The 23234-nt window shown below is 32.2% G+C and overlaps 1 protein-coding gene across 2 annotated transcripts in view; it reads right to left on the bottom strand.

Moving 5' to 3' along the window:
• The window catches only part of LOC127180930 (FERM domain-containing protein 5), a 148074-nt gene that overhangs the window by 7846 nt on the left and 116994 nt on the right, over positions 1-23234 (bottom strand). For both annotated transcript variants that reach the window (XM_051135332.1, XM_051135333.1), the window contains 9 exons: positions 22689-22786; positions 22109-22232; positions 19181-19268; positions 16948-17036; positions 15427-15490; positions 15179-15270; positions 12561-12635; positions 9644-9712; positions 9348-9454 (listed from right to left, as the gene is read on the bottom strand). In XM_051135332.1, coding sequence (XP_050991289.1) covers positions 9348-9454; positions 9644-9712; positions 12561-12635; positions 15179-15270; positions 15427-15490; positions 16948-17036; positions 19181-19268; positions 22109-22232; positions 22689-22786 — 806 coding nt within the window. The remainder of the gene's footprint in view (positions 1-9347; positions 9455-9643; positions 9713-12560; positions 12636-15178; positions 15271-15426; positions 15491-16947; positions 17037-19180; positions 19269-22108; positions 22233-22688; positions 22787-23234) is intronic.

Raw genomic sequence — 23234 nt, forward strand, 5'->3', positions numbered from 1 at the left:
CATCCTGGTGCTCCCAATTGCTACGATTTAATTCTTGAAACATTTTGACTTTATTCTCGAAACATTTCAACTTTATTCTTGTCATTTTTTTTATTTATATATATATATATATATATATATATATATATATATATATATATATATATATATATATATATATATATATATATATATGTATGTGTATATATATATATATGTATGTATATGTATGTATATGTAATTTTTTGTTTTTTTACGTAAAACGGTGTTGTAATTCTTTGCAAATTTTGTATTTTCTTTTAATTTTCTGAATTCCATTTTAATAGTTTTGTTAAATTTTTAATAATCAAAAGCATCTCTAAATTGATTTATTTATTTGTTTGTTGTAAAGACCTTTAAGTTTCTGTTTGTGTATGATATAATGGTAGTTTTGGTTTTTCACACAAGAAACAGTAAAACGCTCATGAAGTGACTCTCACAGCAGTTCTAGAGATTGTTCATGTGTTGATGTACTCATATATTGAGGCGGCAGAAGCTAAAAACAATGAGCATTGCACGCTTCAGCATGTGCAGTAAGTGAAACTACGCATCTGCGCCATTCATTCACACAGAGATGCAGAATTCATATTTAAATAGTATTTTGTGGCTTAATATTCACAGACAGTTGTCCATATCACATTTTTATTTCAGTTTACATTTGATTTATTAATCCAAAATTTGGCAAATTCCATGACATTCTGTGTTATACAGTAAATTTCATTTTTGTGACTGGATTCCGTACACATTTTCCACATCAAAGAATCACAGGGCTCTACTCACACTGTTACACCACCACTCGCCTGAACAGGCGATGCAGGCAGGATAGATTCTTGTTTTTATGTTGTTTACGTCAAATTCTGACTCTACTATTTGAATGTCGTAGCAGAAATCAAGACTCATCAGACCAGGCAACCTTTTTCCAATATTCTATTGTCCAATTTTGTTGAACCTGTGCAAATTGTAGCCTTAGTTTCCTGTTCTTAGCTGACAGGAGTGATCTTTTCCTGCTGTAGCTCATCTGCTTCAGAAACTCCAAACTTCCGCACACCTCGGTTGTAACGAGTGATTGAGTTATTGTTGCTTTGAACCAATCTGGTCATTCTCCTCTGACCTCTGGCATCAAGAAAGCATTTTCACCCACAGAACTGCAAATCACAATTCTCTGTAAACCCTACAGACGGTTGTGCTTGAAAATCCCAGTACACCGGCAGTTTCTGAAATGCTCAGACTTATCCGTCTGTCACCTTTCTTTCCCATGTTGATGCACGGTTTGAACTTCAGCAGATTGTCTTGACCATGCAGCCAAAACATTAGCCAGTTTCAACATCTTATTCTAGCCTGGCTTTTACCCAAGGGTCTCATGCAGGTGACAGACCCAAATACCGAACGCAGTCATTTCATACAATCTGACAAGTTGCAATTGCAAAGGACAGAAAAAACAAGGTGTGCTCTGCGCTTGAGGGAGAATATTAGAAGGGTCTCATGCAGGTGACAGACCCAAATACCGAACGCAGTAATGCGCTCGGAGCAAAACAGACCAGAGCGCTAATGTGAAAAGACATTTCCCAGCTTGTTTGCTCTGATAGACACTGTACGTCAAGCCCCCACAAGCCTCAGCAAAGCACTGGGAATCACACGTATTGACAGGCAAACAGCCAACTTGCTGAGGTGTTGTAACAATTAGCAGCACGTGGTCAATCAAAAAGACTAGACCTCACTATACTACATGCACATGTGTGTGTGTGTATATAGCACACAGTCTTAAAGGGATAGTACCTTTATGTTGTTCCAAACCTGTAACACCATTCATCTTCAAAACACAAATTAAGATATTTTTGATGATATCCGAGAGCTTTCTGACCCTTGTAGCTTCATAACATTAAGACTGAATCCTTGAACATGTCAGTTGCAGATCAAAAAGCTCTCTGATTTCATCAGAAATATCTTAATTTGTGTTCCGAAGATAAACGAAAATAGCTACTAACTTAAATAGGTTTTGTGAAACCAGTCTAATAATGCAGTACAGAAGTTACATGATGTATAGAATCCATCTGAGAGCGGATGTATATTTCTGTTCTTAAAAATAACAATTTTAACACCATGATGGTAAGAGGATTCGTCACAGTAAGCGACCGCTGAGGCCACAAAGTGAGGATGTTGCAAATCTCCCAAAAATCCTCGCCGCTTCAGTTCTCACGTTCCTTTTTTCCTCAAGGAACCCAAAGTTGAAAAGCATACGAGTTTCGCTGAGCATTAGATTCTTGAGCGTGTCATTGCAGATGTGTTACATCTCTATTCTGATGTGAAGGGATTAGGATTTTTACTACTCAACCAAAGGCCTCTCATTCACAATATTAAACATCCTGCCAAAGAGAAAAATGGTCACACATGAAAGCACATTTGCTTTAGTGTGTAAAGCTGAAGTCGGCTCTCGTTTAAAGAACCCTGGAATTGCGGAGCTCAGGTTTTACTTGGAAATATAAGCATACAGTTGCAAAAAAAAAAAGCTTGCGAAGGCTTTGTATTTACCTGTACTTCAACATTAATAATTGATAAAAATGTACACTGCTTTCCAACCAAGTTAAAATTCAAACTCAGTCTACTTCGCTTGTAGTTTAGTTGCCAATACTGAAACATTGTTTAAACATTTACAGTCCAGACTGTAACATTTGAACCTTGCATTAACTATCTTCAATCCATTAGCACTGTAGTTTGGAAATCCTTTTAAAATTGTTTAACTATTTGAAGTATTTCTTCAGTACAAACATCTGGTGGTGTTTGTGTTAAATGTTTTCTTCAGCTTATAGTGCATTAGTAGAATTCTATATGGAGTCTGTGTCTTCTTGCATCACCGAGCTTCGGGTGAATAACGGCTACCCGGATATAATCATTCTCCTCTCACCATGCTTCACAGCTGGAATCAGGTTTTAGTTTTAGTCCACAGTACTCAAAACATTATGCTGTGCATTTCTGCAACTCCTGCAGTTCTTTTTTCAGCTACATTTCACACTGTCATCTTGTTGTGATGTTTGCAGGATGGCAACTCCTTGAGAGATTAGTAACAGCAGTGCACTGTATGTCTTCCACTTGCAGATTGTGTGTTAATGAACATCCAGATATGCTTCTACAGCTTTCGAGCTTAATGTGCACTATTATTTATGATCAGGACATATGAAGAACCTCTTTATAGAAGCCTGTTTCTACTATTGAATAAAAAATAAAAAAGGTAATTGCGACTTCTCACAATTCTGACTTTTTTACTCAAAATTGTGATACAAACTCACAATTGCAAGGAAAAAAAAGTTGAGATTAAAATTTATTATGCTTTTAGAATTTTTTAAGATATGCTCACTAATTCTGCAATTGAGTTGTCAGAATTGTGATATTTTTCTCACAATTTCAAGTTTAATATCTCGCAATTTAGTTAATATCACAATTCTGACGAAAAAAAAGTTTTTCGTAAGTTTTATATGTTGCAATTCTGAGTTTTATTCTTACCACTGCGAGTTTATCTCGCAGTTCTGAGGAAAAAAAGGTCAATTACGAGACGTAAATCGTAATTGCGAGTTCTAGTCAGAATTGCAAGATGTAAAGTTTTTTTTTTAATCTTGCAATTCTGACTTTATAGTATACAAGATCGTAATTGAGCTGCTTTTTTTTTTTGCAATTGTGAGTTTATATCTTGCAATTCTGACTAAATTCTGACAGAATCTAGTTTCTATCTCAGAGAAAGAGTTTTTTCTTGCAATTGCAAGTTTATATCTTGCAATTCTGACTTTGATTCACAATTACGAGTTTATATCTTGCATTCAAGCTTTTTTCTTGCATTTGTGTTTATATCTCACATTCGAGCCTTTTCCTTGCATTTGAAAGTTTATATCGTGCATTTGAGCTTTTTTTGTCGCATTTGCGAGTTTATATCTTGCAATTCTGACTTTGATTCGCAATTACGAGTTCATATCTCGCATTCAAGCTTTTTTCTCGCATTTGCGCTTTTATCTCTTGCAATTCTGACTTTGATTCGCAATTACGAGTTTATATCTTGCATTCGAGAGAGAATTACAATTCGCAATTACGAGTTCTTATCTCGCATTCAAGCTTTATTCTCGCATTTGCAAGTTTATATCTCGCAATTCTGACTTTGATTCGTAATTGCGAGTTCATATCTCGCATTCAAGCTTTTTTCTCGCATTTGCGAGTTTATATCTCGCAATTCTGACTTTGATTCGTAATTGCGAGTTCATATCTCGCATTCAAGCTTTTTTCTTACATTTGCGAGGTTAAATCTCGCAATTACAAGTTTATATTTTGCATTCTAGCTTTTTTCTCGCATTTGCGAGTTTATATCTCGCAATTCTGACTTTGATTCGTAATTGCGAGTTCATATCTCGCATTCAAGCCTTTTTATCGCATTTGCAAGTTTATATCTCGCATTCAAGCTTTTTTCTCGCATTTGCGAGTTTATATCTTGCAATTCTGACTTTGATTCGCAATTACGAGTTCATATCTCGCATTTGAGCTTTTTTCTCGCATTTGTGAGCTTAAATTCTGACTTTGATTCGCAATTACGAGTTTATATCTTGCATTCAAGCTTTTTTTTTCGCATTTCCGCGTTTAAATTACACATTCGAGCCTTTTTCTTGCATTTGCAAGTTTATATCTTGCAATTCTGACTTTGATTCACAATTACAAGTTCATATCTCGCGCTCGAGCTTTTTTCTCGCATTTTGCAAGTTTATACCTTGCAATTCTGACTTTATATACTTATATATATATATATATATATATATATAACTCAGTGGCAGAAACGTGCTTCCATGCCTCCAACATGCTTCAATCCACATATCTCATTGATTGACTCCAATTACTCTTTGAAAAAAACATTAGCCTGTAGGTTCAAAATCAAAACCAGACTATGATTGTTTGTCTGCATTTTTATGTATAGATAATGCATATAATTCCAATGATAGTTCCAACTTCTCTTAGCAACTGCAGTATCATATAAAAGTTACCGAAATACTTAAAATATACAGTATCGTTCAAAAGTTCGAGGGTGGTAAGATTTTTTTTAAAATGAAAATATTCTTACCAATGCTTCATGTATTTGATCAAAAATACAGTAAACTGTCATTTGATTAAATATCACTATGATTTAAAATAAAAGTTTTATTTTTAATACATTTCAAAATGTTTAGTCTTGTGATGCCAAAGCTGTCTTTCAATATCACGATGATTCTTCAAAAATCATTCAAATTTGCTGATTCGGTGCACATGAAACATTTCTTTTAATAACTGTTGAAAACACTTTTGCTATTTTCTTTTATGAACAGAAAGCTTAAATATCTTTAGTCACTTTTGATCAAATTAATGCGTCCCTGTTCAATAAAGCAATCTCTTTAAAAAAAAAAAAAAGAAAATTGTACTGACCCCAGATGTTTGAGAATGAAAGCACTTCACATCTCAAAGAGCTTTTTAAGCTTGACAACAAACACCAGCACAGCAACACCCATAGAAATTTCATTACCTGCCTTTTTATTCTAACCCACATAATCCGATCAAAACAAAGCAGAAATAAAATACATCTTACTGAAACAGACCTTCAGTAAAATTTAATAATAATAAAATCAATCTGCAGCACAAACAAACACATAAGGCTTTACCTATTGCTGTGGCGGGCATTGCATAAGATGGTGAAGTCATGGGCAAAGGTGATGCCCGCAACTGGTCCTGCTGCCCCGTGAGCGCTGGGTAAAGGGGCAGCACACCCAGGGCCTTTCCCAGCATACGAGGCCCCAAACTCAGCACCCGAACCTTTACATCCCGATAGCAGTGGTTGATCATGCGCAGGTGGACGTTCACCCGGGTGGTGATGCGGATTAGGCACTTCACCATGTTTATCTCTGAAACGTGAACGCCTGTAGCTGCTGGACGACTTCAGAGAGCGTGCGAACAAGTACAAACCCTCTAACCGGTGCCCTATTTCCACCGTGGGCTGCTGGGTAAAGGGTAAACGGCAGAGTAGTCACCCAAGACAGTGGTGGCAAATCCTACCCCACCCAGGCCTCGCACCTCCTCCTCCTCCTCCCTTCTCCTACAGCCAGTGACTTAAATGGCGAGAAAGGTCCTGTCTATTTTCAGAGGAGGGTATTAATACTCCTTGAAGACTCACAGTCAGCACATGTAGGATAGTTGACTTTATCCTCCCCAGCTCTCCGAGCCGATCGCACTACAGACAAGAGCTCTTCACAACATCTTAAGATGGTCTTTTCTGTGTTGAATCACAGAAAGGATACAGTGACCAGAGATTTAACTATGCTGCTTGTGTTAAGAGTGGGCAGTGATCTGTTGTGGTGCTAGTCTACCAGTCGGGGCTCATTATATGAGACCCAGAATAAAGGGGTGGGCAGAGGGCAGAGGTAAGCCTGGATGGGTGTGACGATGGCACAGGTTGTGGGACAGGGAAGGGTTAGTACTGACTGTAAACAGCTGGAACAGAAATAGAGTGGTGTGACTGACAGGAGCACCTGCATCTCCACTCTTCTGAGTGACGGCCTCATGTTACTGTATGTGGTCAGAGTGTCAAGTTTTGTGAGTGGGCATGTGCGTAGTGTGTTTAAAATAAATAAATGTAAATAATTTATTTATAAACATATTAATACATATAGAAAAATAAAAATAAAAAAATGAATGTGCACAAATACAAATGTAAGAATAAAAAAATATTTAAACATTTATCTAAATTTGACATCAAATATTTATAGTTCTATAAACACAAACACACACACACATATATATATATATATATATATATATATATATATATATATATATATATATATATATATATATATATATATATATATATATATATATAGAAAAAAAAAACATTTATAATTAAACTACTTGTATAAAATAATTCTATTAATTTATTTTTACAAATCTAAAAATTAAAACATATTTCAATATGTGTATTTGTGTTTATATACTTATAGTGTGTGTGTATATGTATACACAAACACTTTTATAAATATTTTATTGAATATATTATGAATGTTACTACACAACAATACACACACACATATTTATACTTTTATAAACACACAAACATATATAGTAAAAATGTAAAATATATAGTAAAAATTTGTATGAAATAAAAAAATATATATACTATAGATAGATAGATAGATAGATAGATAGATAGATAGATAGATAGATAGATAGATAGATAGATAGATATAGAGAGAGAGAGAGATAGATAGATAGATAGATAGATAGATACACACACACTTTTATACACAAATACACATTAAATTATTAAATGAAATAGATGAAAATAAATAGTAAAACAAACTATATTAACTTATAAAATATAATTAAAAATAAAAAAAATAAATATTTTATTGAATGTATTAATTTAATTAAAATATTAGTAGGAAATAAAAATTCAGTGAATTTATCTTTTTAAATAAAATAAAGACAAAGACAAATATTTTAATTAAAATAATACATTTACATGATTTTATATAAGTGTGTGTGTGTGATAGTACAAATTACAAATTTAAATTTACAAAATATTTGTATGAAATAAAATTATATATACACACACCTTTATAAACACAAGGTAAAAAAATATATATATAATTCATTATTTTTATGTAAAAATAAATATACTATATATACACACTATAATACTGTGTGTGTGTATGTATATATATATATATATTTATTTATTTGAGGTTTACTATTATTATAATATAATATGTCTTAGTTTTTGGTTACAATTTGTCAGTGAGAATGTTTTAGATATAGATATTTGTGGTATTTTATTAAGTTGTATTATATTATATTTTATTACAATATAATAATATAACATAATATATAAATTTAATTTATGGTTACAGTGAGAATGCAATAAAAATGTTTATTTTAGATATAGATAATTGGGATGTTATATTATATTATATTACAATATAATATATAAATTTGATCATGGTTACAATGAGAAGGCTAAGAAAATTTTTTTTTAGATGTAGATATTTGGGGTTTACTATTATTATATAATATAATATATACAGTATAACATAAAACAATAATTTTGTTTTTGGTTACAGTATAAATACAAGTAGAGTTTTAGATATATTTCTGATATATAATATAATATATATAAATTTTAGTTTTTGTTTATATACTATAAATACTATAAATGCAAAGACAACACGTCCATAAAAAGCGGGGTTGCCAGGTTTTCACAACAAAACCCACCTAATTGCTACTTTACACTAGCACAATTGCATTTTAAGGGGGTCCCCCGGTAAAAAATATACATATACATATATACATATATACATATATATATATATATATATATATATATATATATATATATATATATATATATATATATATGTATATATATATATATATATGTGTATATATATATATATATATGTGTATATATATATATATATATATATATATATATGTGTATATATATATATATATATATATATATATATATATATATATATGTGTGTATGTATGTGTGTGTATATATATATATATATATATGTATATATATATATATATATATATATATATATATATATATGTATATGTATATGTATATGTATATGTGTGTATATATATATATATATATATATATATATATATAAATAAATATACATACATATATATACACACATATACATTATATATATATATATATATATATATATATATATATACATACACACACACACACACACTTTTATACACAAATACACATTAAATTATTACATTTATTTTTTAATAAAACAAAAATAAATATTTTATTGAATGTATTAACTTAATTAAAATATTAGTAGGAAATAAAAAATTCAGTTAATTTATCTTTTTAAATATAAAAATAAAGACAAATATTTTAATTAACTATTTTAATTTATAAAATCTAAATACAAATAACAAAAAAATTTTTATTGAATATATTCTAAATGTTACTACACAACAATGCACATACACATATGTGTGCACATATACATAGTAAAAAAAAAACTGGTTGCAACACAAATATCTAAAACATATGCCGTAATATTGCCTACAATTACTTGCAGTGTTATCCTAAAGTTTTCACTATCTTAAGTGCCTTTATATTATCTTCATGGCATAAGTTGCCCTATTTTTTATAAATTATATGTTGCTATATTTCAAGTTGGCCTTTTTCTACAGCATTTTGATGACATTCATTGCTTTGACATTTAGTGCTCTGCCTGTGGTTTCAAGGTTTCAGCATAGAGCTGAACTCAGGTTAATGTGTTGAACTGGACTCTCACCTTCCATGATGGATATGTGTACGGCTCTCCGGCGGGTGCGCGGGACACTGCTCAGCCGCGGCCCGTGCGTGATGGATGGACAGCTTCTGCTGGGCACCAAGCCAGCCCTGTGACCACATACAAAAGCAGTACTGTATCAACACATCCATTTATCACATTACAGTACATCCTATAACTACAGACATCATTCAGTCTCACTGGACATGCATGCATGCATACAAAAAAAGATACATCACCAAAAGAATGTGACCCAAGGTGAGTAATTATAAAGTTAACAGATGGGCACTCATGCATACCTGTGTATTTCTGGAGGTTCCCGTTTAATTTTTGCACTCTGCTCCATTACCTCTTTGGCTACTCTTCCACTGAAATTAAACAAAAACAACTGACGTGTCCAGTTGCCCCTGCTTGAGTAAAATATTTTGGCATAATTTCCCTTATCAAATTAAAATATGTAACTCAACAGATACATAAAGACCTCTTTAAGTCAGTGTTGCCAAGTCTGCAGAAGTCCCACGGATTTGGGCTACTTTAACACTGTTGCCACGGGTTGTTTTTAATGTCCGTGGGTTGAAGCGAATCCAATTACATGATATTTAACCCCTGGAATGCAAATTTTACCAGGGGAACACTGCCAAAAAACGTGTATTTTACACCCAGGAGTGTGATTTTTACCGGGGGACACCCCGCGAAACGCAACTGGGCTAGTGTAAAGTAGCAATTAGGCGGGTTTTGTTGTGAAAACCTGGCAACCCTGCTTTTTATGGACGTGTTCTCTTTGCATTTATAGTTTTTAGAGTATATAAACAAAAACTAAAATTTATATATATTATATTATATATCAAAAATATATCTAAAACAAATATCTAAAACATGTATTTATACTGTAACCAAAAACAAAATTATTATATTATATTATACTGTATATATTATATTATATAATAATAGTAAACCCCAAATATCTACATCTAAAACAGTTTTCTAAGCCTTCTCATTGTAACCAAAAATTAAATTTGTATATTATATTGTAATATAATATAATATAACATCCCAATTATCTATCTCTAAAATAAACATGTTTTTATTGCATTCTCACTTTAACCATAAATTAAATTTATATATTATGTTATATTATATTGTAATAAAATATAATATAGTACAACTTAATAAAATACCACAAATATCTATATCTAAAATATTCTCACTGTCAAATTGTAACCAAAAACTAAGACATATTATATTATATTATATTATATTATATTATATTATATTATATTATTATAGTAAACCTCAAATATATATATATATATATATATATTTGAGGTTTACTATTATAATTATCCAAAACAGTTTTCTTAGCCTTCTCACTGTAACCAAAAATTAAATGTATAATATACAATATTCAGCATTTGAAGTGGATCAAAAAAAGTTCATCAAAGTTGTCTTAAGACAAGAACAGGTATTCTTTTTGGTTTTAGGACAAATTTAATGAAAGTGTTTGATCCACTTCAAATGCTGACTAATGTAATGTAATGTAATGTAATATAAGGTATTAAAATGTAATATAATAAATATAATATACCCCAAATATCTATATCAAAAACATTCTCACTGTAACCAAAAATTGAATGTATATGATATTATATGACCAGAAATATCTAAAATATCTAAAACAAATATCAAAAATTCTCCTTGCATTTATACTGTAACCAAAAACAAAATTATTATATTATACTGTATATATTATATAATATTAGTAAACCCCAAATATCTACATCTAAAACTAAGCCTTCTCATTGTAACCAAAAATTAAATTTATATATTATACTGTAATATAATATAATATAACATCCCAGTTATCTATATCTAAAATAAACATGTTTTTATTGCATTCTCACTGTAACCATTAATTAAATGTATATATTATATTATATTATTATATTGTAATAAAATATAATATAATACAACTTAATAAAATACCACAAATATCTACATCTAAAACATTCTCACTGTAAACAAAAATTAAATGTATATGATAGAAGAAATATCTAAAACAAATATCAGAAATTCTCCTTGCATTTATACTGTAACCAAAAACTAAAATATATTATATTATATTATATTGTAATATAATATAATTTAATACAATACCTCAAATATCTATATCTAAAACATTCTCACTGTAAACAAAAATTAAATTGATATATTACATTATATTATATTGTAATATAACATAACATATCCAAATATCTATATCTGAAAAATTCTCAAAAATTAAATGTATATATTATATGATATCATACGACCAGAAATAACAAAATATCAGAAATTCTTAGAAACTGTAACCAAAAACGATACACATTATATATTATATTATATTATATTATATTATATTACATTACATTACATTACAATATATTATATTGTATTATATATAAGTTGCACAACAATGCTAAAGCATTGGCCGACTGGAAATATGCTACAGAGTAGCCAGCAGAAGTACTTGCAATTGTGGAAAAAAGGACTTTATACTCCTGGTGGTGGGTGTTCAATTCACACCCTGGTTGAGGCTGTTTTGACCAGCTTCATCTATCAAAACCAAGCAAATAAAACAGCTCAACCACTGAGAATAAAATAGCTACAGTTTCCAGTCACGTTCAAACCGCCGGCATTTTGGTGGGAACTGTGATCCCTGTGACTGTGAGAGATGGTGACCGCTGCTACTAGAGTCCATGAAGCTCAGGAATTAGATTAACCTTATTGAGTCCCCTCTCTTAACTCAATCTCTCCCACTCAGGCTGTGACTGAACTACTTCTCTTTAAACACAACTCTCAACGGAGTCCTTTAAATGCCTTAAAATCCTGCCTGTCTCTTTACATAGGAGTGAGAAAATAACTGTTATCAATTTCCTAATTAGGTGTTTGAGCCTGAGAGCCCACTATAATAATTGATCGTGCTGTTTGTTTAATTGCCCCGATGGCTCCATTCATCTGTTACAATTGCCGTTATTAAGTAAACGTCTGTGTGTAAAAGGTGGCCTGTGTGAACAGCTCCATCCGCAGCAGGTTGTGGCGCATTGGCTTCAAAGCGGTCACCTCTATGTGACCGTGACGAGGACAGCAGGCTGTTTTTGGAGCAGGGACCCCTGAGGCTGTGGCGGTCCATCGCCAGTGACCCGTGCTGTGTCTGTCCGTCTGTCTGTCAGCACTTACCTGTAGCGGAAACGACTCCCCTTGAAGAACAGGTTACTGCTGGACACCGTACGAACCTGGCTCGACTTCTCCAGCCTGATGAGGGACAGAAAGGAATGATTAAGCTCTAAACATGTAATATACATAGAACTTTATTTTAGCGATTTTCTCATTATTTTTTTTTTTTGTACTTTCATATTCCAATTTCCAATTTCAATTAGTTGCTTCTCAGCCAAATGTTGTCCTATTATAACAACCAATACATTAATGGACAGCTTATTTATCCAGTTTCAGATGATAAATAAATCTCAGTTTCAAAAAATTAACCCTTATGACTGGTTTTGTAGTCCAGGGTCACATATAATTTAATTATAAAAGAATTGTTGGAACTTTATTTAAAAATGTTGTAAAATTAAATAAACATAAAATTGAATTGATGTGTGGACACAGGTTTGTGTATATTAGCTACAATGTATGACCTAGAATACCACTCATCTAATCATAAACCAGAATTTTTTTTCAACTCTCCAATATTACATTATATTATATTATACCTCAAACATCTATATCCTGTAAGAAAAAAAAAAAAAAATTATATTAGATTATATTATATTACAAATATCTATATATCTGTATATCTAAAATAAACATGTTTTCTTTGCCAAAAACAATATATTATATTATATTATGTTATTATATATATATAACAAATATCTGAAGTTTCTTAGCATTTATACTGTTACCCGAATTATATTACATTATATTATAAATATCTGAAATATATATAAAACAATTATCAAAAATTTCCCTGCATTTATACTGTGTCGAGAAACTATAATTTATATTCTAATTTAGTATACTTCAAATATCTATGTCTAAAAAAGTTTCTTTGCCTTTGCCTATATTATGTTATATTACAATTGTTACATTATTTTATATTGTATCAGAAATATCAAAAATATATCTAAAACAAATATCTGAAATTACCTTGCATTTATACTGTAACCAAAAAACGATATAATATAATATAATATAATATAATATAATTTGTATAAGATATAATATAATATCTATTATATCTTATTCTGTAACCAAACACTAAAACACTGTCCACCACTGGTAATATGACAGCATAAACTAATCTGCAACCGTATAAATTTGTGATTACGTTTTTATACTTGGTATACAATAGCATGCAAATTGAAACTTGATTTACAAATATTTTTAAATTAAATTAACATAAAATTTAATTATGTGTGGACACAGGTTTGTGTATATAGCTACAATGTATGACTTCAAATACAGCTCATTTAATCACAATTCAGAATTTCTTTCAAATTTCCACAATAAATTTTAAAATCTTTAGATTTTAACTCAAAATCTGCCTGGCATTTGTGCAAAAAAAAAAACTGCTTTATATTTACCATATGAATAATCTTATTTCTTAGTTTGCATAAATGAGCGTCCAAATAAAAAAAATAAAATTACTTAAATGTGATTTTTAAGTAAGTATTTTAATTATTTTTAAAAGTATTTCATAAATAAATATATAATTAAAATATTTAAACTAAGTTTGTTTAATATTATATCACATTACAGTTAAATAAATTTACTGTAACCATTCTTTATCATTCAGATTTTGTCATATCATCTACCCCACTGACATGCTAAAATAAGTTTTGTTTCTATATTTTCTACCTAACCCTCCTAGTGACTGAAACCTCAGGCAGAGCTTGAATATTCTGACTCAGCCGGTCTCTGGTGAACATTTGATTCAGGCTTTTCATCATCAGGTGTGGAATCTCCTTCCCCAAAGACGGCCTTTATGTGAATCATAAAACCCACTTTTCAATTATCATCTGCCTTCACCTGCCACAAATTCCCCTTCTCCAGGGGACCTTAACTACAGCTACAAATTTCTCTTTGCCCCAGCGGAATGAATTCAGTCAGACTTGGATTACGATGTAGATTCAGTTTTGATAAGGCACCTTGCCAAATCAGTGATTACACCATTCCCTTCACCTAAATTGAGCTTTCCCACACTTCATGATGAGTGCTGAAACAGACTCTCGTTCCAAAGATGTCACCTCAGTCAGCCAAAATCGTTCATCATAAAACGGGGAGACAAAAACCAGCGGTGGCTCGCGGTGTTGTGAAACTGAGATCTGCTTTTAGAATCCGTACGTAACACTGCAGTCCGCCTGTCGCTTTAAACGCTTCCCATGGCGTGGCCAAGGACACGTACAGTCAACTGTGACTGAAATGGGCACGGACATCCCTCCGGAGGAGCTAGCAGAACGCATCTCTCACTGCTTGCGCAGTAAAGGTCATTCTCAACACGTGGCTGTTCCATTAGATGAACCCCGTGAGGTAAAAACAGTGACGGCATCTAGACGTAGGTGTCCAGACGACACTTGCAGAAGTGTCTCGCATTATTACTTATTAGTCAGCTTATTTACCAGTCTTAAATATCATGCTCTGGGGAGATGAAGTGACAGTCTTCGCAATTAGGAAGAGCCGAAAAGGGACAAATTATTTCTGGAACTTGTTTATTGTGCAGTTGCCCTTTCAGAATCATCTCACCTGTCTAACCAAACAAATAAATGTGTCTTGAAGGAAGGAGGAGAGCAAAAACTCACTTGTAGAAGGCTTGGTTTTCAACACCGCATTTCCAAAGATGTTTGCAGGCCTCTGGAGTCGGTGCAAAGTATGTCAAGATGATCTTTTTGTCCTGTGTATAACAAGAAGTCATTAATGGTGCACTAATGCAGCACTGTCCTTGAAGAAAATTACTGACGTTTCACAGATTGTGTCATTATCATGAGGCAATTTGGTATATTGTAATTATCTTTGACTTCACCAATGTTGGAGTAATTAATGATCTCACCTCCTTCTGATTTGCATATATATGGAATGTCTTTCCCTCAAACTTCAGTTTGGTCACCTCGTTCCTGTTCAAGCGGAAGAAGAACACATATAGTAAGGTGTTACAAAATTACAAACATTAAAAACTATACACACTCATATGCAACTATTACAGATGGTTCAAACACTCACTGATGCTTCAAAAGGAAACACAATGCATCAAGAGCCAGGGGGTGAAAACTTTTGGAATTTGAAGATCAGAGTAAATTTTACTTATTTTGTCTTCCGGGAAACATGTAACTATCCTCTGTAGCTTTAAAGGTCAGTACTAAATGGAAAAAAATAATATGATATTTATGCAAAATAAGAAAAATGTACACATCTTCATTCGGTTCAAAAGTTTTCACCCCCAGCTTTTAATGCATCATTTTTTTCTTCTGGTGCATCAGTGAGCATTTGAACCTTCTGTAATAGTTACATATGAGTCCCTCAGTTGTCCTCAGTGTGAAAAGATGGATCTCAAAATCATACAGTGATTGTTGGAAAGGGTTCAAATACACAAAAAGGCTGAAAAAAAAAAAAAAAAAAACAGAATTTGTGGGACCTGAAGGATTTTTCTGAAGAACAGCAGGCAGTTTAACTGTTCAGGACAAACAAGGGACTCATGAACAACTATCACTAAACAAAAAACACAGCTGTGGATCATTCAGGTAACAACACAATATTAAGAATCAAAGGCATGTAAAATTTCGAACAGGGTCATTTTTAAAAATTCAACTTTTTCTTGTGGACTATATGTAAACATCTTTTATGTGAAATAGCTTATTCAGGTCAGTACTAAATAAAAAATAACATGCTTTTTGTATGATCCCTCTTATTTTGGTATAATAATTAACATTTTGCAGATTTTGCAAGGTGTACGTAAACTTTTGACCCTCAAATGTATGTATATAGAGAGAGGTTACATAAATAACACATGAAAATAATGTGATTTTTAACACTGTTCAATTACGTGAGCTTATTTTGATTCATTATAATGAACAAGCCTTTTTTTTAATAATTGCCATATTCCGTTTTTGTTGTTTTTCTTACAAATTAACACACACATGAAACATTTGCACACTTACTTTAACTGGGAAGCATACATGCACTACAGAAGACACTGAGACAAAGGACATGCAGCACAATGGTTGAGGATTTTATGCATTTCTTTTCTCTTTGTATGGCCTGACCTCACAGACTTGTTGTGTCCAGATGACTTTAAACATGCCCTCTGGATGGAGAGCTGGTGCAGGATAATTGGACACCTGTCTGCTCTAACGGTTCAGAAAGAGGCAGATGGCCGGGCCCTTTTGGCTTGAAACGTATAATACAATATAATAAAACCAGCTGTGACTTGTATACCCAGAGCCCGTCGCTAGGCGAGAATGACTCATTATTTTCAGCTTCACGATGCATGCGTGTATGCATGTCTGTGTTTACTCAGCCCCGAAGACGTCAATAGAAGTTCAGTAGGGAAAAGAGGCAAGTATTAGTCACTCACCACTTGAGGAAATGGACTCTCTTGTTCCCCTGAAGCACGACAAAACCGAACGGAGTGAAGGCGAGGAAAGCCGGGTTACCAGATACATCCTGTGATAAACAGCGACAGAGGAGGACCACGTTACCTTCGTTTCTCAGCAAGCAGACATTGAGTGGGAAAACACAATACAGCACAGTACAGCAAGTGATCATGACAACAAAACCTTTGTACTTTTGTTTTCAGGGTTACTTTATTTAACATTCAGCAGCAAAGTGTGCAGTTTTGGGCTTTTACTGTTGAAACTAGCAACAGATGTTTCTTAAACTGGAGTCAAAAAAATCAAATGTATTTGAAAAAAAAAAAAAAAAAGGAAAGAACTAAAGAATATAGAGGATACTTTTTATTATACTACTTTAGAGGCCTTGGTCAAGCTGCATTTTCCCATTCATTCTCTATATATCTTAAGAATATGAAAGCCACTGAAAGCCAAAAATTTAAAAAAGGTCATTTCAAGTTTTATCTCGCAATTCTGACTTTCTCAGAATTGTGAGATATTAACTTGCAATCGCAACTTGCAATTTTCTCACAAATGCTAGCTTGTATCCCACAATTTAGACTTAATTGCTTGCATTTGCGAGTTTTTTCCCCTCAATTCTGACTGTTTTTTTCTTGCAAATTCTAGTTTGTCTCTCGTAATTCGCAATTATGAGGGGAAAAAAGACATGTTCTCAGAATTGCAAGTTTATATCTCGCAATTTTGTAATCACGGTTCTGAGAAAAAAGTTACAATTGCGATATAAATTGCAAAGTTACAACTGTGATATAAATCACAATTCAGAGAAAAAAATCAAAACTGAGTATATATCTTGCAATTCCGAAATCGCAATTCTGAGAAAGTCAGAACTGAGTTTATATCTCGCAATTCTGTTTTTTACGTGGCAAATGCTAGTTTGTCCCTCACAATTCAGACTTTTTTCCTCGCAATCGCAAGTTTATATCTCTCAAATTTGGACTTCTTGCAATTTGGACATTTTTCTTTAAATTGTGAGATATAAACTCGCAATCGCGAGTTATAAAGTCCAATTATGGGGGGAAAAAAGACTGATATGTTCTCAGAATTGCGAGTTTATATCTCGCAATTTTGTAATCGTGGTTCTGAGAAAAAAGTCAGAACCGAGTTTATATCTCTCAATTCTGAGTTTTTTTCTTGAAATTGCGAGTCTATATCATGCAATACCGAGAAAAAAGTCAGAACTGTGAGTTTGTATCTCACAATTCTGACTTCATTTACCAGAATTGCAAGTTTATATCTCGCAATTCTGTCTTTGTAACTCACAGTTGCTAGTTTATATCTCAATTCTGAGATATAAAAAAGGTCAGAACTGAGCATCTTCCAATTTTGTAGTTGCGATTCTGAGAAAAAGTCAATTGCGAGATCGAAAAAAGTCAGTTTATATCACACAATACTGAGAAAAAATGTCAGAACTGCAAAATCTCACAATTCTGACTTCATTTCTCAGAATTGTGAGTTTATATCTTGCAATTTTGACTTTCTAACTCGCAGTTTCGAGTTTATGTCTCAATTCTGAAAAAGTCAGAATTCCAAGTTTGTATCATGCATCAAAAAATCAGAATTGTGAGATACAAACTCAGTTCTCACTTTTTTTTCTCAGAATTTATATCACAGTTGTGACTTTTTTTCTCAGAAGTTTTTGGTCAAAAGTTTGCGGTGGTAAGATTTTATTAATGTTTCTGAACGAAGCCTGTTATGATCAATAAGTCTTCATTTATTTGACTAAGGACACACACAAAAAAAATCTGCAATACTATACACTCTTTAAGATCATATAATCTTTCAGAAATCATTCCTGGACCTTGAACATAGTAGACTGCCGTCTATGCAGGGTCAGAAAGCTCTCAGATTTCATCAAAAATATCTTAATTTGTGTTCCGAAGATGAACAAAGGTCTTACGGGTTTGGAACGACATTAGGGTAAGTGATTAATGACAGAATTTTCATTTTAGTTTGAACTAACCCTTTAAGTAACTAAACTTTTTCTTTATATGAAGTCATGAAAAATCTGACTTATGACTTCTAGAGACTTGCAGCATCTGAATAGGAGTCTTTTCTGTTCCCTGAACATTCTGACATTATGAGAGGGCTCTTCATTCATAGAAGTTTGAGAAACTTTTACACAACACACAATAGCTTTTGAATGCAAGCTGTAAAATGCGTCAGATAGAGTCATCTAACCTTGCACGGATGAGGATCCACGCCGTATGTTTCAAGCATTTGTGCTTTCTGCAGGAACTTCAGCTCAGCTGTTTCTGGAGTTTGACCTCTGCAAAACAACACATTAAAAAACATCTGTGTCATTCACACAGCAACAACACAGCAGAGTCACCAATTACATTTCACCACTGGTATTGGACTGAATGCACATTCTTAGTGGATTTGTATTCAACATATCCTGGAAAATGGAAAAAAGGCATCTGTCAGGAAACATAAGGCCAGTTTGAATGAGAACAGATGCATCTATTTTGACACTTTACACTTGAACGACATTGATTAGCGGCCACTAAACAGAAAGCAAAACCAAGCAGACGGTTCAAGTATCATCACTCCAGGATACCTCTTACCAATTCATGTTTTATTCAGCACTGGCCATTCAACATTCAAGACCCTAATCTAACAAGACTGCCTGCCTTGTATTTCAACACAAATCAGAGAAGAAACGCGACCCTTAAGATTGGGAGAAAGCGATTGCTTACAGACTCCAGGATTGATTTATTGGATCATTTTGAAAGATCTAAACATAGTTTCTATAATAAGACTGATAAAATGCATCTCATCATAGAACAGTAACACCACCAGAGGGCAGCAGTAATCACGCTCCTATTTGGTGGATCATCAAGTTCGTCATTGTCTAAATGTCTTATGTTCGTGTGCCGTCCATATAAGAATTGTCAAGAGCTTCTAAAGACAAATTACAACCTTGCAAGTAATTAATACACTAATTCCATCACTAAACCCATGACTGTTTGGCAGTTTATCAGCAAGGGCACTCGGTGAGCTAATTGGACTTGCTCATGTAAACATGGAGAGAAAATGCTGCTTGCTCAGTGATGGCCTATGGCTTTGACAGCAGACATGACTTATTATACTAAGGGCCATGATTTCACACTAATGGCACATAGTGTGAGTGTGTGAATGCATGAATTTGTGAGAGGAAGAGTCATAAAAAAGACAATTTCATCACCTAAAAGTAGTCAGTGCACAAAGTCAACTACACAAGTCTTTATGTCCAGGTAACTGATACAGTACATACAGTCTATCAATGGATGAAGGCATTTAAAAAACAAAACCCTGCGGATTATTAACTAAAAAAAAAAAAAAAAAAAAAAAAAAAAAAAAAAAAAAAAAACATTTACTAATTAAGGTTAATGTTAATTTCTGCATACAATACTGTTAAAAAGTTTGGGGTCAAATAAATTAATAATTTTATTCAGAAAGGTCATTTAATTGATCAAAAGTGACAGTAAAGCACTGCATGCTGTATAATGCATTAAAGACTTTTATCATGCTATAATGTTTTAATAACATCAAAATAATATTTCCCAAATAAATACTGATCTTTTGAACTTTGTGCTGATGTGTTTTTGCTGTGTGCTGAAAAAATAATATAATATTTATAAGAAATAATCAGCATATTAAAATGATTTCTGAAGGATAATGCGACACTGAAGACTGGAGTAATGATACTGAAAATTCAGCATTGTAAACACAGGAATAAATTAAATTTTGAAATATATTACAATAGAAAAAATATTTTAAACTGTAATAATATTTTTAATAATATTACCATTTTACTGTTTTTTTTATCAAATAAATGCAGCCTTTGTAAGCATAAGAAAATCTTACAAAAAATCTTACTTTTGAATAGTAGTGTACAATATATTTTCAGCATTTCAAGTTGTATAAATTAACATTAATGTAATGTATATGAACATGAATTAATGATGAACAATAATATGTTTATAAATTACAATTAACCTAGATTAAAAATATTAAAAATAACACTAACTTAGAACAAATATTGTATTTTTTTTCCCAAAGTACACTACCAGACAAAAGTTTTTGAACAGTAAGATTGTAAGAATGTGTTTTTTTTTAAAGAAGTCTCTTCTGCTCACCAAGCCTGCATTTATATAATTTTATATATATTATAAAAACAGTACAATTTTGGAATATTTTTACTATTTTAAAATAACTGTTTTCTATTTGGATATATTTTAAAATGTAATTTATTCCTGTGATTTTTTTTAAGCTGAATTTTTAGCATCATTACTCCAGTAACATGATTCTTCAGAAATCATTCTAATATTCTGATTTGCTGTCCAAAAGCTATTTATTATTATTATTATTATTGTTATTATTATTAAGCTCAGAAGAACAGCATTTATCTTAAATATAAATCTTCTGTAACATGATAAATGTATTTATCATCAAATTTGATGAATTTAAAAGCATCTTTGCTAAATAAAAGTACTCATTTGTATAATTTCTTTCCCCTCAAAAAATGACAAATAATAATAATAATTATTATTATTATTATTATTATTATTATTATACTGACTCCTTTGAAAGCTTTTGAATGGTATAGTGTATAATGTTACAAAAGCTTTTTATTTCAGATAAATGCTGATCTTTGAATCTTTCTGAAAAAAATGCGCTGTTTTACATATTGATAATAATAATAAGAAGAAATTAATTGCATTTTAAAATATATTTAAACATAAAACTCGTTTAAATAGTACAAATATTTTCAAATTTTACTGTTTTTGCTGTACTTCGGATCAAATAAATACAGGCTTGGTGAGAAGAAAAAAACAAAAAAATCTTACTGTTCAAAAACTTTTGACTGGTAGTGTACTTCATGATGATGTGTTACAGAATTTAACCTTATATTAAAGTGTTACTGATTTTGCCAGAACAAAGACAAGAAAAAAATGTCAAACAAAATAATGAAATAATTTTAAAAAAATGACATGTACACTAAGAAAATCTGTCACTAAACCTCTCAGAAGTGAACACGAACCAGAGAAAAGGGCATTCTTAAGAGACATTTCTATAATTACTGAGTCATACATAAAGAAAAAGGAGGCAAAAGGTTACACCTACATTAACTCTGTCTTGTGAATCTCTGCAATCCTTCTTTCCAGCTTCTCTGAGTGCTTGGGGAAGAACTGGAACTTGGAGCTGTAGCCCTCTGGATGCTTTCCTGGGTCATAGTCTCCAATCTCAGCTGCAAAGTAGTCATAAAAATCAATCTTTCATCATGCTACCATTCATAGAGTCTGACCTCAGCAGTAAAGCAGACACATTAATCAATCTTTCATCATTCAACCATGTCACCCAGACGCGTTTTAGCTCACATATGGGCATGTTAACGTGTTGTCTTAATGAGCATCCTATGTGAGAGGAAGTGTTGAGAGCCATATGTTCTCTTTGCAGGCAAAAGGTGGGGTTTTGTGGATTAGCATAAAAGTAATAGCATTTACAAAATGCTGTTTGCTTCTGCACTTGGTACCCAAAGAGTCCTGAAAATTGGTCTGTACTCTGAGGTGATGGAACAGTGCATCTTTAATTCAAGTGTCGTCAAAAACATGCCCTGAGCCACTATTTTCCCTTCTAATGTGACTAAATCTCAAACATCTCTGTAGACTAGAAGTTGATTTATTCATTTTTTCATCTACTTTACCTTGTAAGATGTAAGCTGCCAATATGGCCGCGTCAGACGTTTTGCAGAGGAGACGACCGTGGTACAGATCTCTTTTGATCTGCAGGAAGACGAGATACCTGCAACCAGGATACGGAGTGAGCACATGAAGACAGAGTGAGAAAATACCTCATGTATTCAATTATCCTTCACATTTTTGTTTGACTATGTAAATAAAATGTCAAACGTTCTGGGAATAACTTGAGAACAGGATTGTTGTTTTGGGTAGAGATGCCCTAAAGCAGACTGCTGTGTCAAAAGCTGTCGAGTTTAGGAAAAGAGAGACTTCAGCAGTCAAAGAAACTGCAAAACCCAAACGTCTTTGTCTCTGGACCAAGTAATATAATGTTACACAGATGCTACTTTTTATAATTATGTATTTAGAGCTAATAGATTAGACTAGACTACTATGTGATTAAAAGCTTCTTTTTTGGCAATAACGTCAGTGCTGTTACATAAAGACAAGCGCTTCCTCGTGCACCAATGTCACATTTTCTAATAATAAATCAATCCAGTCCCAATCTGGTA

Source organism: Labeo rohita, chromosome 18, assembly GCF_022985175.1.
Source record: "Labeo rohita strain BAU-BD-2019 chromosome 18, IGBB_LRoh.1.0, whole genome shotgun sequence".
NCBI classification, from domain to species: Eukaryota; Metazoa; Chordata; class Actinopteri; order Cypriniformes; family Cyprinidae; genus Labeo; species Labeo rohita.